Raw genomic sequence first — 16,066 nt, 5'->3', positions numbered from 1 at the left:
TTTGGTTTAAGTTATTCATAAGTTGTTTATATAATTATTTTATTTCTATTTTTGTATATAGTTTAATTTTTTGCATATAAATAAACTATTAACTGTTAACTCGTTCCTTTTAGTATTTCCTTGTTTTGCATGAGAGGCAAGATTTTGATTGATCAATTACAATCTTGAAATTGAACAAACAATCTGGAGGAAGAACAATATATGAAGGAGACTTTTTAGGGAAGCACGTGAAGCCTCAACATGAAAAGCAAGAATTGTATCAGATTTTTCTCATATTCAGTCATTAGATCAACAAGAAGAGGTAGATGTGGCTGATGGGGGTGTTAGACATTATACCTTAGGAAATTATTCAACATTCACCGAGATGTTGAATTTCAATAGTATTTCCAGGCTAGTGGTGAACACAACCAACATGGAGATGAAGCATGCTCTCATTCATTTAATACAAAACAATGAGTTTCAAAAAGACCAACCCGGAGGAATAACAATATATGAAGTGCGAGTATTAAAATGGGTAATATGCCAAGAAGCAAGGGTTAAATTGGCTTATTAAAAACTTTGATTAGTTTTGAAAGCTTAAATCACCTTTAACTTGAATCAAATCAACCACGAAATGAAGATGCAATTGCTACAATATTGATTCAAATGAGTAATATAGATATGAGTCATGCCTTAGGTTGTGCTAGAACACACAAGGTTTTTATATTGGATCACTCAAATCTAAGCTACATCCAATTTGCCAAGGCAACCCGAGCCTGACTTGTACTATTTCAAAAGATTTACACAATCTACAAGATTACACTTTCAAAATAAGAAAAAATACAAACCAATTCTCTCGAATCCCACAAGAATATTAATAAACACAACAAGATCACATTTACAAACCTAGAAAACCACCAGGTAACACCCAGACACTTGAGAAAGATCAAACCGGAATGAAGGTTCTCCCTAACCAACCAAACCACTTTCTCTAAATTCCTGAAACAAGCAAAATTGCTCCAAGAAAGATCAAATATCAATCACCAAGGGCTACACTTTTGCATGATCCAAAGGGAAAAAGTCTTTCACAGAATATCAAATGATTGCTCAAAATGGTAAGTCTTACCTCTCTCTCTAGAAAAACAGAATATATAGTTAATCAGTTAAAAAATTCAACAAGTTGATGTTTCATTCAATCTGTTAATTTCACTTATCGTAAGTGAAATAAATCGATTAAAAAATAAATCAACTGATTGAATATGCAACAAAAAAACTACTACAACAAACCATTTAAACTGTTAAAAACCAATTCAACAAGTTAAAAGACACCAACTAAACCCTAGACATCTATACAATGCGAAATTGTCTACACTATGAGCATCAATCTTCAAGCTTTGTGTTCTTCATGTGAAACTCAGATGCAGCACACACACCAGGCTTGATCAATACGTGAATCATCAAGTCTTCACACCTTCATCAATTTTATCATGGCTTCAACACATTCCAATGCAATGACTTCACATATTTTCATCAAATCTTCAAGCACCAAATCATCTCACCATTTATGCTAACATGAAGGAGACTTTTCAAGGAAGCACGTGAAGCCTCAACATGAGAAGCATAAATTGTATCAGATTTTTCTCATATTCAGTCATCAGATTAAGAAGAAGAGGTAGAAATGGCTGAGGGGGGTTCGAGACAATGTACTTTTGGAAATTATTCAACATTCACCGGGATGTTGAATTTCAATAATGCTGTCAAGCTAGTGGTGAACACAACCAACATGGAGATGAAGCATGCTCTTATTCATCTAGTGTAGAACAATCAGTTTTAGGGGTTACCTTATGAGAACCTATACACCCATTTGATCACATTCTTAGAGATTTACAACACGATCAAGATTCACCAGGTTCCTAGTGTGATTGTATGGGATGAAGTTGTTACAAAATTTCTACACATATTTTTTCCTCAATTAAAGGTTAATCAAGGGAAACATGAGATTTCTTCATTCCGCCAAGGGTATGATGAATCATTGAGGTAAGAATGGGATAAATTCAAAGGGTTGCTTAGGAAAACTCCTATTCATGGATTTTATGAGCCAACACAGATCAATATCTTTATAAGAGGATTGATAGTGCATACAAAGTTAATGTTAGATGCCTTAACTAAAGGTATGATAAAATAAAAGATACCTAAAGATATTAAGGAGTTGATAGAGAATATGGTTTAATACAAAATGAAAGAACTCAAGTACAAAGAAAAAGGTGTATTGGAGCTTCAAACTCAAGATGCGTTGTTAGCTTAAAATAAGCTAATGAATCAACAATTGGAAGCTCTTATGAAGAAACTCTCAACACTTCCTCAAGAGATCCAAAATGTTTCTCAAGCTCAACACCAACAACAAGTTCAAAGTTGTGTGTTATGTGGTGGAGATCATTCTAATGGGTAGTGCATTATGCAAAGCAAGCCTCAGGAGGAAGCTAATTACATAGGAAAGCAAGGTAAACAAGGCAATTGCGGGCATTATAATCAAGGATGGAAGCCTCATCCAACCATGGGACAAGTCGAACCTTCAAATAGGCCATTTCAACAACAATAACACCAACACCAACAACCCTTTTTGCATGAAATGACTTCAAAGCTTAAAGAGACACTTCAACAATTCATGCAACTTTCCATCTACAATCATAAAAGCACATAAGCCTCTCTTCACAATCTGGAGACCCAATTGGGTCAATTGACAAAGAAGTTAGAGGAAAATTTTGAAAAAACATTCACTGCTAACACTAAGGTAAACCCAATAGATGATTGTAATGTTATCATTATTAAAAGTGAAAATGAGTTGGAAGAGAGAGAAAAAAAAGGTTGAAAAAAAATGAAGAGAGTAAGAAAAAAAAAGAATGGAGAGAAAATAAGAGAAAAATGATGAGAGAATTGAGGAGGAATTTAGAAAGGAGAGGAAGATGAAAAGGTGATAAAGAAGTCATAAATTTATTCCATATCCATTAGTTCATTCAAAGGACAAGGAAAAACAATTTGCTTGATTCATGGATATATTCAAAAAGTTGGAGATCAATATTCCTTTCTTTGAAGCACTACAACAAATACCTTCTTATGCCAAATTCATGAAGAAATTCCTCAACAAGAAAAATAAATATATAGAAGAGGAAACTATTGAAGTTCAAGGAAATTATAGTGCTATAATTTAGAAGACTATGCCTCCAATATTCAAAGATCTTGGGAGTTTTACCATCTCTTGCACCATTAGAAATCAACACATGAGAAAGGCTTTCATTGACTTCAGAGCTAGTATTAATCTGAAGTTGCTTTTTGTACTGAAGAGGATTGGTGGACTTGATGTCAACCAACAAGGATGACATTACAACGATTAGATCGGTCCATTAAATACCCTTACAAAGTCATCAAAGATGTACGTGTAAAGATGGACAAATTCACTTTTCCAATGGATTTTGTCATTCTTGATATAGAGGAAGATGTTGAGATTTCTCTCACCCTTGTGCAGCCATTTATAATAAAACAACTAAAGTCGTCATTGATGTTGATGGTGGAAAGTTGAAAATAAGAACTCAAGATGGAGAGGTGATATTCAATATGTTTGAAGCTGAGCAAATTGCTCGAGGTTTCCCTTCACAATCTAACAACGAGAAGAAAGAGGCATTAGTGCAAGGAATGGTCAATGACGTACATCAACTTAATAGAATCACCTAATTGAACGAAAAGTGTGATAAATAGGATCATCATGGTATTGTGAATGAAGAAAATAGATTCTCAATTGGTCAAACCATGAAGTTTTGTCAACCTAAGCTGAAGATTATTCCTAGAAGACGGAGATCAAAATTGTTAAATATATGGGTTGTTAAAGAAATTAGAGTTGATGCAAAAATTGAAATTGAAGAGTCCTACTCAAGGAAAAATAGTTGTTATTCCTACTTAAACTCTTGAGACGAGTTTGACCAAGAACATTTCGAGGCAGTTATTGTTCCTTATATACTGATGAAACCAAAGGCCTCACAGTGCATTACTTAGATACATGTCCCCTTAAGTGGTGAGCGCTTTTCCACGATTTCCAACCTCTTTTTAGGGAGCGCCAATATAAGGTTGTGGTAGTTTTCTCATCATGTGGGGAGCCATGTGACCACCACAGATAATGTCGCCTATTTTAAGAACATAATCCATATGATCCTCCCCTATCTAACATCATTATGCGATCTATAAGCAACCTTAGTTGGGGGCAAGTCTCTACATCGCCTTCTAAGATATATGGTTGAACAAAGATAGAAACTTTATCCAATTGACAGGTTCAAAAACCTTGTTAATCTTGAATCTAACTTGTGTCATTTATTGAAAATTGATTAACAATCCAGTTAGGAACTAACTCTAAGGGAAATCAACATGGCCTCAACGATGGTGGTGATAGTGGGAAATGATCTCTTTGGTGCCATTTTGAGGTTAAAGAACTCAAGATAAAAGATGTTGTTGAGAGCACATTCATTAGATAAACACGAAAAGTATGGATTGAAAAACACAAAAGCATAAGGAGTATTATTACATTAAAGAGTATATTTATAAACAAAATATATGTTTATGCTTCTTCGAGGTTTGTATTTTGTGCTCTTTGTCACTATGCAATAATTGGAACGTTGTAGTCAATACAATGTGAGATATTTTATGATTTTTCATTTAATGTATATCCTTTCAAAAAAGATGGTCTTATAATGCATTTGAGTGATTTATGTTTATAAGGTATGAACGACAATTGAAAGAATACTCAAGTTCTTAGTCTCAAGAAGAGAATGAGAAAGAACAATTAAGAGTGATTTGTGTACTCATCTTGTAATCAATATTTTAGTTTGAAAAATCCTTAAAAAAGTTTCTTAAAGGATAATTGGATATGGCTTAAGATTTATAGATGAAACAATGTGATTTGTTATTGTTGTTGTTGTTTGTTAGATAGTCTATATGTTTACAAATTAAGCTTGTGACTCTAATTTTGATACCAATTATTGGATCTAGTACTTACTTGACCAAAAGTTATAGTTGATAGTTAGGTTGTAATTTTTCTACCTAAGAATGTAGTTTTAACAACCCTAAAATATAGAGCAAGTCTATATACATAGCATTATCACACTATTAGTATGTAGCATCCCAACCAAACTTAAATAGAGAACATACATAACCAAACATATATAGAGTAGTCACAAACTTTACTACAAAAGTTTTTCAAAAAGAGTACATCATTCAATTTTAGTTTCCAAATACAATAACACAACCACACCACACATACACACACACACACACACACATACATATCAGGTTTATGTACATTCACTTATAACTTAATAGAAAAGGGTACCTCGACCCCAGAACTAACTATAGGAACCTCCTTCACTCGTCACCACCTAGACCTCATTTTCTATATGAGTATGTGAGTCTAGTAGAGTTAAGGATGGCTTCAAAATGAGTATCCCTAATCAATGCATAACACTAGACCAACTTGTTATACCATTCATCCTTAATAATGATATTGCCATACAAAAAAAATCATATAATTTAAAAACCAATCAATCTCATCACTTCATACTGAAAACACCTCCTTAAAATCATTACCTCATTTTCCTTGAAATTTCACATCAGTTTCCTCCATAATTCCTTACACAAATCATTTTTGAATTTTAGTAGACTAGCTTAGCGGGATCATTTACTCACCCAAGTGTAACTTTTGAAATGGTTGAAATGTCAAGAAGGGGGGTTGAATTGGCTAGTTAAAAAATAGGATGTCTTTTGAACGTTTAAAATTGTTTTAAATTGAATCAATTCGATCACCAAGTTTGGTTGCAAACACCTCTGAATAGTACACTTTCAACCAATAAAAATAAAGTTAGTCGATTGATTTTACTAAACAGATTCTATACTGTTATAATCAATCAATTGAATCAGAAAAATAGTCGACTAAAATACTAGGAAAAATACAGAAATACAAATTTGTGATTTAAAGCAAGAACAATGTAAAAGATCAATCAAGACAGATTCTAATGAGTTATACAAACATGCTCAATGCTGCAGATGCCACCAAAACACTCAAAAATATAAAAAAGATGGTTTAAATCCAAATTCTCTAAACTTTAAATGACAATGCAAGAGAGAAGGGTTAGAGAAAAGATTGATGCACAAGATTTTTATATTGGTTCACTCAAACCTGAGCTACATCCAGTATGTCAAGGCAACTCGAGCATGACTTTGCACTATTTCAAAAGATTTACAAAGTTTCCACCCTTACACTTTCAAAATAAGTAAAAGCACACATAAAAGACTCTTGAATCACATAAGATTCACAACAGCACAACAAGACACCTCTTGCAGAGCTGGAAAACCACCAAACACATACATAAAGCTTGAGAAAGATCAAATCTCAATGGTAGCACAACCCTACCTACCACAAACACCTTCTCCAAGCTTCAAACAAAATCAAAATGCTCCAAGAATTGATCTAAGATCAATCTTCACCAGCTACAATATATATGATCACGAAAAAGAGAGAATTCCAAGGTTTCCAGAACAGTTTCGTGCTAAAAAATGGTCTTGCTACCCCTCTTTCAAAAAGTACAACTCTTATAGTCAAACTGTTATGAAATTCAATAGGTTGATTTTTAAATCAATCGATTGATTTCACTTAACTTAAGTGAAATCAGTCGATTAAAAAATAAATCAATTGATTGAATAAGTCACAATTTAAGACTACTACAACTAACCTTTTAATCTGTTAAAAATCCATTCAACAGATTAAAAGACACATTTTAACCTGTTGAAAAATATTTCAACAAATTAAAAGACACACTAAAGACCTTATACATCTAACAAATGCTAGATGGTCTACAAAGAGAATTACAAACTTCAAGTTTGTTTTCCTAATGATTGATCCATATGGAGGGCAAGCGTTCAAGGCTTGTTCAACATGAGCAACATCAAATCTCCATGACTTCATCAATGTAGGCATGATTCCAAAGTAATGACTTCAAGTTTCTTCAACAAAGCTTCATCAAATCTTCAAGAAACACACCATCCAGGCTTTGCATGTCAACATTCTCCCTTTGATTTGATAAAGCTAACATCTATCTTCCATTGCAAATTGCTTCCATTGGTTGGATACCATTGAGTTGATGAAGTGTCACCTAAGCTTGAACTTGTGAACCTAAAAATCATTTCCAAGAGCAGTACAAACAAGCTAACAAGCACACACAGATGCAAATGCTCCCCCTATCACTAATATTAATTCCACTTTTAATGCTTCCAATTTTGTCCAATTTGATCAATTTCAATTTTTTCTCCCCATTTGGATTCATCAAATAGAAGTAGTGCATTAAAAGAACAAACAAAGAACAACATTTCATTAATAATGAAACACGATACAACCAATAGGAACTGGAAACTGAGAAAAAAAGGCATAAAGCTGATACATTCAACTGACTGAAAGTAAAAATAACTGACTAAAACTGACAAATCATAATCACATGGATGCAATGCATGATCTAAAGGTCAACACACTCAGTCATCCTAAATAACAAAACCAAATTACTAATTAACCAATTTAATAAGATAATTAAGTTATAGGAAAAAATTAATTAAGTTTTATTTATTTATTTTTAATTGTAGAGACATGGATGAAGATACGTTTTTTATGGTTATACTATTGACAGATAGCATTCATCATTTATCATGTTGGTGGCTCATTTTTGTTGGGAGATTTAGTTAACCAATTTTAGTGAGATTTTTTCTCAATGATTTTTTTTTTTCTTTCATTCACAAAACTCCAATTTGAGATCACTTAAGAGGATAATGAATTATTAATATAATTTGAAATTATTCTTTTTTTAAATATGATATATTATATTAGATTTAACTTCTTAATCCCTTACTAACACAAATTTTATAAATATTTTAAAATAAAAGAAAAAATATTAAAAATATTGTATACAAAGATTGAAATGTGATGTTTTGAAATATAAATACTAACAGTAAAAAGAAAATTGTAACTAAGCAAACCAAATATGTAATTAGATTTTGATATGATTACGATAGTGACAAACGAAGAATTAGATAACAAATTTTGAAAACCAAATATTGGGGTACACTCCCCCTTGCCCGAAATTCAAAGTAAGAAGAAGATCGCAAGTTGTAAGAAGAGGTTTGGTTTGTGAAGAATGAGGGAACCTTAATTTGCAAGTTGGGATACAAATAAAGACCTTAAAACATTGTACAAAAGACACTTGCCTCGTGAGAATGAAACAACACCAACAAACATTGAACAACAACACCAGCACTCACAAACACCACTTACCGAATGACCCACCCACATCCAAAAGTGCCACTGGGGAAGGAAATTGTTCTTCAAAAGTTCGTAACAGTGACCCGTTTGGCTCCATTTCTCCATTTAAAATTCAATAAATTCAATAAGATTAACTATCGATTACAGAAAAGTCATCAAAAATTTATCTTCATTTAGATTTTAAATTTGTAGTGTTAGAGTTGAAGTCAAATTCTATCATTTGATGGATACTTTATTCATCGATCATTCATGTTAAATAGAGGAACAATAATGAATTTTCTAATATAAGGTCATCCATCATGCTTCATATCTAGAACAACAACACTATTATGATATGATTAACTGCTATGTGTTTAAGTATGTCAGGCAAGCTTATACAGGTCACTATTGACAAAGGGACCAAGACAAATCATAAATACATTAGTACATGTTGATCAATCTCCTTTGGGACAGAAGTGAAATTGTCCAGTTTAACAAATGCAATGAGAATGAAATGTATTAAGCGTACTTTAATCTTTCTTGTTCTCTTGGAGGACCATTTGGATGCATCTATCCTCCTTCTATGAGGTGGAAGATGTGTTCAAACGTTTGAAGTATTGGTATTAGAAAAAATGTGGTCTGATTAATGTATACTATTATTATACTATTTGGAAATTTGGTGAAGTCTGTTTTTAGGTATGCATACTCTTTGTCCCCTTTGTTTTGTGGATCACAAATTTGTTCCAAATTGTAATCATATAGTTTTGGATGATCTTTTGTTTTGATCTAAGCTATTGCATCTATTTGTCTAGGTTCTGCTTCTTTGTATAAGGGTTAGAGTACTCCTCAAGTGCTCTATTTAATTTATTTTATTCTTTACTGATGAAAAAAAAACAACACTATTATAATATTCATTATTAAACATTTTACAATTTGTATGCTTAATATTTTCGATTTAAATACTTTACATTTTCGACATGTATTTAAAAAATCATATTATTTAAATAGATATACAAATCATTACAAATTTATTGTAGTTTATGTTTGAGTCTATTAAATTATTGTAAATTTTTTTTGATAGAATAGGATAAAAAAAACTATTTATATTCATAAAGTAACTTATTTTATTCTAATTATCATATTATTGTAAATTTATTTTATCTTTGACGTAAAATTTTCAGTTAATTTTATTTTCATACTCAAGAAACAACTTATTTTCTTGCTAAATTTAAGTTGAAAATATTTTTTTTATATTAAAAGTGGATAAAAATAGAAACTTTTAGGAAACATATTGAAAATATCTCATAAGAATTTGATTTGTTTGTAAGAATGTGAATAAAATAATATGTTTTTGCTTTTTAGTGCAAAAGAAGAGCCTTATTTTATGTCACGCAATTATGTAATGATTGCTTTACAAATTTTATCCTACGAATTTGTCGCGCATTATTGTATATTTTATGATTTTAATAAATACAGTACGAAAAATATTTAAATTGTTGAATTTTAAAATTAGTCTATTTTAAAATTTTGGACTAATTTAGTTTTTTATTTCTCAAAACACATAAATTTAGTTTTATTAATCAAATTTTGTTAAATTTATTTAACATTTCAAACATTTTTATAATAATATTTGATTTAACATTGTATCAAACAATATAAATAATTCAAATATAACTATAAAATACGTATAAAATATTAAATAAATTTAACAAAATTTGATTAAAATAACTAAATTTAAATTTATATATTTTGAAAAATAAAAGAATAAACTGGTCCAAAATTTAAAAATAAACTAATTTCAAAATTTATTAAAAGATAAAGACAAAAATATATTTAAATAATAATATAATTAAAGAATAAAATAGGTACAGCAATTGAAGGCAGCGCGAGAAGAGAATAGGGTGAATGAGGTGTGGTTGAAGTGTGCATCACCTTTTTGCCCTTTTTCCATTGTGGGACCCACCTTTTTCTCTTACGTCATCTCATCTTGGTCCTTAGCCACTACATCTCTTGGCTCTCATTCACCTCTCTGCTCGCTCATCTGCCACATGTCACCACCCTAGCTTTTCACCACTTTAATAATTCCTAATAAACATTTTACCATTATCTTTTCAAAATTCAAATTAACACTTTCTATTTTTATTTACCCTCACTGTAAAATTTTAATTCAAAATTTAATCTCAAAATATTAAAATTAAACATAAATCCAAAAGTCCAAGGTACGGTCCAATGTCTTAATTTCAACACTGTTTCCTACGAATAAAAGCTACTCATTTTGTTTTTTCTCAACTATCAAATTGCAAAGGTACATACCAACAAATCAACCAAAGGATATCATAATTACTTTTCTTAGCATACTTGTTATTTCTTTTCTTACATTTAATCGGTTTTAAAATACTTTTTTTTAAGAATGAAATTGTTACTGAATTCGAATCTTAAAAATGAAAACGAATTAATCACAATTACCATTGATTTTAAAATTAAGGTAAAAAAATATTACTTTTAAATAGTTATTATAGAAATCAACGAACACATATGTATAAATGAGGGAACAAATTAAAGGATCACATCCTTAGTAATACATTTTATTTTATTTTATTTTGTGTGTGGTTAAGTTTAGATGGATGTTTTTAATTAAATAATTTTTTAGTCATACAATAATTTTTATTCTTTCTTTATTATTTTTATTTAATATTTATTTTTTTATGAGAGTGTTTAACTCTTAATTCAACTCAATGACATAAACCTTTAATTGATTAGGTGATATAAAAAAAACTTATCAGGATTTTTATTGTTTTTGAATTTTAGTTTCTTTTTTTGTTTTTTCAATAGAAGAACATCATTGTTAAATAATTTTCAATATCATTCGATATGATTCAACAGTTTCAGTTTCATAACTAACAAGTTTTTTTATATTTTTCAGATTTTTTTTATCATACCCTTAATTATATTTTTTTTATAATTCATTCAATAATATATCAAATTATTTTAAAAATATTTATTTAATAATATTTTTTTAATATTTTGATAATATAGAATATTATTCGGTTGATTTTTTATATAATTCTATATATTATAATTAGTTTCATAAAAATAACTTTATCACCGTAATTATATATGTTTCATTTTGTTATGAGCATCATATATATCGTCCAAAACATGAAATTTTAAATTCAAATTATTAGTATATTTTAATATTAAATATTTTAATAATATAATAATGTTTTCGTGTGATTTTTATTTTTTTTAATAGAAATAAGAAATGTGTGTGAATATAGGTATATTAGTATATTCGTTATCAATGGAAATGGAGTGGAGGAAAAAAAATTATATTTTGAAGATGTTAATAAAATTTTATTGGGTGGATGGGATAGGGTAATGAAACCCACACTCTCTTGTCATTCTATTTGTAACATAAATTAATTTAATTGAATAAATATTTAATTCTGTTTAATGATCACGTGTTTATTAAAGAAATTAATATTAATATATTACTATTCATGTGACCAATAATATAGTTTAAAAGAAATATATTTTATGTATTGACATTATAATTTTTTTATAATATTAAAATAGAAATCCATTATTTATCTATAAAAAGAATGAAAAAAAAGAAAAAAAAAAAAGGTGCATTTAAGAGAAAGTGGTTTTTATAAGGAAGAAATGTAAAAGAGCAAAAGGGAAAAAGAAGAAAGTTTAAAGGAACGGTATTGTGTCTCTGATGCCTCATGTTGTTGGTGCTTTTTGCAGGGTGACTTTTTCCCTCAGAGGGTTTTCTAGCTTTTTTAGTGCAAAGTTTCACCCTTGAAAAGTTCCGTGGAAACAAAAGCTGCTTTTTTTACCATCTCATTTTCTCTCTCTTTCTCTATCTCTCTCACTCTTTCTTTCTCTGTTCTATCTATATCTATGTATCTTGGAACTGCTCAGAAGCTTCACACTGTTCTTGTGGAAAAAAACCATTCAACAACAACAACACTACCATTAATTAATACACAAGGGGACATGTCTAATAAGGATCCGGGTATTAGGCTCTTTGGCAGGAAGATTCCGTTGCCGGAATCTCAGATTCCGGCCACTTCTCAGGTGGGATATCAGATTCCGGCCAACTCTGCAACCATGGTACTTACTCATAAAGCATGCCCAAAAGCCATTTTATTTTATGGGGTTTTCATTAAAAAAATACCATTCCTTTATCTATGCCATAACTGGGTAGTACTAGAATTATGTTCTAGCTTTAGAATAGTGTGAAATATAAAGACCATTTATTCCTATCAATTTTCCCTTTTAACATTTTGGGAATGTGTATCTGATGCACGTTCAGATTCATGGGAACAAAGGGTGGTCTCAATCGTTCATTTTTAGTAAACTTTTGGTTCACAATTTGTCCTTGTGTTTTCTGGTTTCACAGGAGTTTGATGAATTATGACCGAGGTTGGTGAAGTTGTCTTGTGCGAGTAATTGAGTTTTTAAAGAAAAATATGCCTAACATTTCGTTTTTGTTGTCTTGAGAGTGTAGTTTTGTTTCAGATTTCAAATAGGTTCTGCTACACCTCTATGGTGGTTTTCTGTTCTTTTAAAACATTAACTTGTTTCATCTTTATTGGAGCAATGGCGTTGATTATCTATGAATCATTTCCTTTCCATCTTTAGACAAAAATGTTAATAAATGCGATGAATATTTTCTTTGGAGTAATGTGGGTTCATTATACTAGAATCTTTCATTTAGTTACTTACTCAATTTTCCCTTGTCAACACTTCGCAACAATCAAGTCCAAAAGTTTCTAGGTGCTCTTTGTGGTCATTTATCAGTAAATTTATGCAATTGTTGCTGTTTATAAGTTACCAGTTCTAGTATGATTCATTTTCATGAATATATCAGTTTGATGGGAGAGAGAAACTGAAGTTGAGACAGATTAGTAAACAGGAGATGAACATGGTTTTATGTATGAACGAACCAATATGCTATTCCTTGAGAAACTGCTATATGCTATTACTGAGAAATTGCTGAATTGAATTCCAATTGTTCCTCTTGTGTGGTATTGTATATTTTTCATAGGAAATAAATGTTGATTTTGTTTCTCGTCTATTCTTAATTTTCCCACAACATTGTTCTACTTGGCTTGTCACTGATTAGAGCTTTAATTTCAGAATGCTTACAATGGCATAAAGAAAAAAGAAGTTGAAATGCCCTGTGCTGAAAACTCTGAGAATAGCAAGCAAGAGACCCCACATAATAATCCGCAGGAAAATGAGTCAAAAGTAAACTCCAAAGCAGTAGAAAATAACACAGAGAGTAGCAGCACAGATGAAGATAAAATCTTGAAGAAACCAGACAAGATTCTGCATTGTCCTCGATGCAACAGTTTAGACACCAAATTCTGTTATTTCAATAACTACAATGTGAATCAACCTCGGCATTTCTGCAAGAACTGCCAAAGGTATTGGACTGCAGGTGGAACCATGAGAAATGTTCCAGTGGGTGCTGGGAGACGAAAGAACAAGCACCTAGCTTCTCAATATCGTCACATTATTGTATCCTGTGACGGAATTCCAACTACAAGTGACTCTTCTTGTCACCAACTTTCAACAACACTTCAATCTGCCGCTGTTTTCAGGTCTTCAACAGATAATGGTACTGTGTTGAAATTTTCTCCTGATGCCCCTCCTCTCTGTGAATCCATGGAGTCAATGCTTAATCTCAAAGAACAAAATCATGAAAAAGTGGAGGAGGAAGTATCCTTATGTGGATCATCATCTATGACCAATGCTTGCACTCCAAGAAACAAATCAACTGAACCAACTGCATCAAAACCTCTGCAGTGTTATCCTGTTCCTCCGTGGATATTCCCTTGGAATCAAGATTGGAACAATGTTGCTTCCACTGCATCAGTTCACCCCTCTTCACTACAAATTTGCAACCCTTATACCAGTGCCGACCCTGCTTCAATGCAGTGGTGTCCTACACCGATCATGGCAGTTCCAACAATCTACCCACCAAGCTTTCCCTTGCAATTTGTTCCTGGATCATACTGGGGTGGAACAGGAGCAGCTTCAACGGGTTTCAATGGCTGCCTTTCACCTACTTCCTCTACCAGTAATAGCTGCTGCTCCGGCAACGGCTCCCCAACACTTGGAAAACACACAAGAGACAACCTTTCAACAGATGAACAAAAATCAGACATGTGTGTGTTGGTTCCAACGACCCTTACAATTGATGATCCAAATGGGGCCTCAAAATTGGCCTCATCAGGAACCAACCCTGATAACCAGCAATGTGTACCAGAAGGTGCTATTTCAAAAAGGGCAAAGGCTAGAGAAGGGAAAGACCGTGTCTTGGGTGTGTCTCAAATCTTGGAAGCTAACCCTGCAGCGATTTCTCGTGCTCATGCATTCCAAGAGGGCATTTGATGAGTTTCTAGCCTCCACTTCCCCTTCGTAATCCTGTGCATATTGGTTGGTTCACATGCATAAAATTTGTTTTGCAGGTAGCGTTTTTAGTTTGTGCAGTACATTTTGTATCTACATTCTGTTGTTTTAAATCTATTTTTGAGTTATGATCTCTGAAATTGTTGATTCTTGGAGACGCTAGCTAGTGCAGCAATAATACAGTGATCCCTGCATCACTCACCATTTCAGGTAGTGTAAATGGCAAGTTTAGTCATTGTTGTCTGTAACAAATTCTTAGGTTTCTTGTCCCTTGTTCTAACGAAGAATTCTTAGTTTCTCTGAAAATAATGCTACACCAAATCAATTAAAAACATGGCACTGTAATGATATATGTATATTGGTCACGAAAAATCTTGTGTTTGTGTTATCATAATCAGTTCACGTGGCATCAATTGGTTCTTTTTGCATAGACAAAGTAATGGTTTTGGACGAAACAGAAGAGGTTGTTTCTGAATTTGATTCGATTCCCGGTTCGGGAAAATAGCAGCTCTTGAGAAAAGTTGTTGGGCCAAAAGAAGAAAATTAAGAAGGTTAAAATAGTATATAATACATTTTTTAGAACAACACTATCTAAAAGCCTATAAGTACAATGAAGGGGTAAATATCTTTCATAAATTTGCATGACATACTTTTAAGTTTTATTAGATATTACATAATGGATTTTGGTTTTCACACTCTTCAATGAAAATAAAATATTTGATTAAATTATAATTTTTGAGTCTTTATTCTATTTGAAATTTCAGAGAAATTCTATAAATTTGATTCAATTCTTAGTTTATGTATATCTAAAAATAATTTAATTTATTAAAATATCAAAATCATAGAAATAAAATTTTACACAAACTATGGATTGGAAAAGAAGAAAAAAAAAATGAAAGTTTTGCATGTTTATATACCCGGTAAATACTTTAATTATATTCCTCCATGTTTGGAAATTCATCTGTATTATTAGTAGGTCGTAAATAAAAGTTAATTATTGAAAACGTGTTAGTTGGTAGTTAAAATATGTTAAGTTAGTTAGTGGATATGGTAAAATTATCTATTATAGTATACTTTTGTAGTTCATAAATATAAAATTATAGAAATATGCAAGTTGATTTTAAACTTTTGTAGTTTTCTATTTAGCAAACAATCATTTTAATTATATATTTTACTTTAAAATATTATATTTTTTGTGATATTTTACTAATATTTTCTTATCTAATTTAAAATAAACTGAAAATATTAAAGTTTTAAGTAGACATCTTATTTTCATTATGTGAATTAATATAATAGTTAAAATATAGTGCAATAATAAAAAAAAACTACCGTATGATA

General features: G+C 31.1%; 1 protein-coding gene across 2 annotated transcripts; it reads left to right on the top strand.

Moving 5' to 3' along the window:
- Positions 1-12,022: 12,022 nt before the first annotated feature.
- Positions 12,023-15,037, top strand: LOC114181635 (cyclic dof factor 1-like). 2 transcript variants are annotated; one of them, XM_028068142.2, is made up of 2 exons: positions 12,023-12,385; positions 13,451-15,037. In XM_028068142.2, exons 1-2 carry the CDS (start codon positions 12,209-12,211, stop codon positions 14,708-14,710), a joined length of 1,437 nt encoding a protein of 478 aa, XP_027923943.1. In that variant the 5' UTR covers positions 12,023-12,208; the 3' UTR covers positions 14,711-15,037. The 2 variants fall into 2 exon arrangements, with proteins under 2 accessions (XP_027923943.1, XP_027923942.1); XM_028068141.2 differs by having other exon boundaries at positions 12,025-12,421.
- The last annotated feature ends 1,029 nt before the right edge of the window (positions 15,038-16,066 follow it).

Source organism: Vigna unguiculata, chromosome 4 (genome assembly GCF_037176805.1).
Source record: "Vigna unguiculata cultivar grain cowpea cultivar isolate G323 ecotype 2 chromosome 4, ASM3717680v1, whole genome shotgun sequence".
Classification (NCBI taxonomy): Eukaryota; Viridiplantae; Streptophyta; class Magnoliopsida; order Fabales; family Fabaceae; genus Vigna; species Vigna unguiculata.
The sequence above is the reverse complement of the archived record's forward strand: the minus strand, read 5'-3'. Positions and strand labels throughout refer to the sequence as shown.

Coding starts and splice junctions, on each gene's coding strand:
- LOC114181635 (XM_028068141.2), top strand. CDS start 12,209: ATGTATCTTGGAACTGCTCAGAAGCTTCACACTGTTCTTGTGGAAAAA. Junction 12,422..13,450: donor CGGCCAACTCTGCAACCATG/GTACTTACTCAT, acceptor CTTTAATTTCAG/AATGCTTACAATGGCATAAA.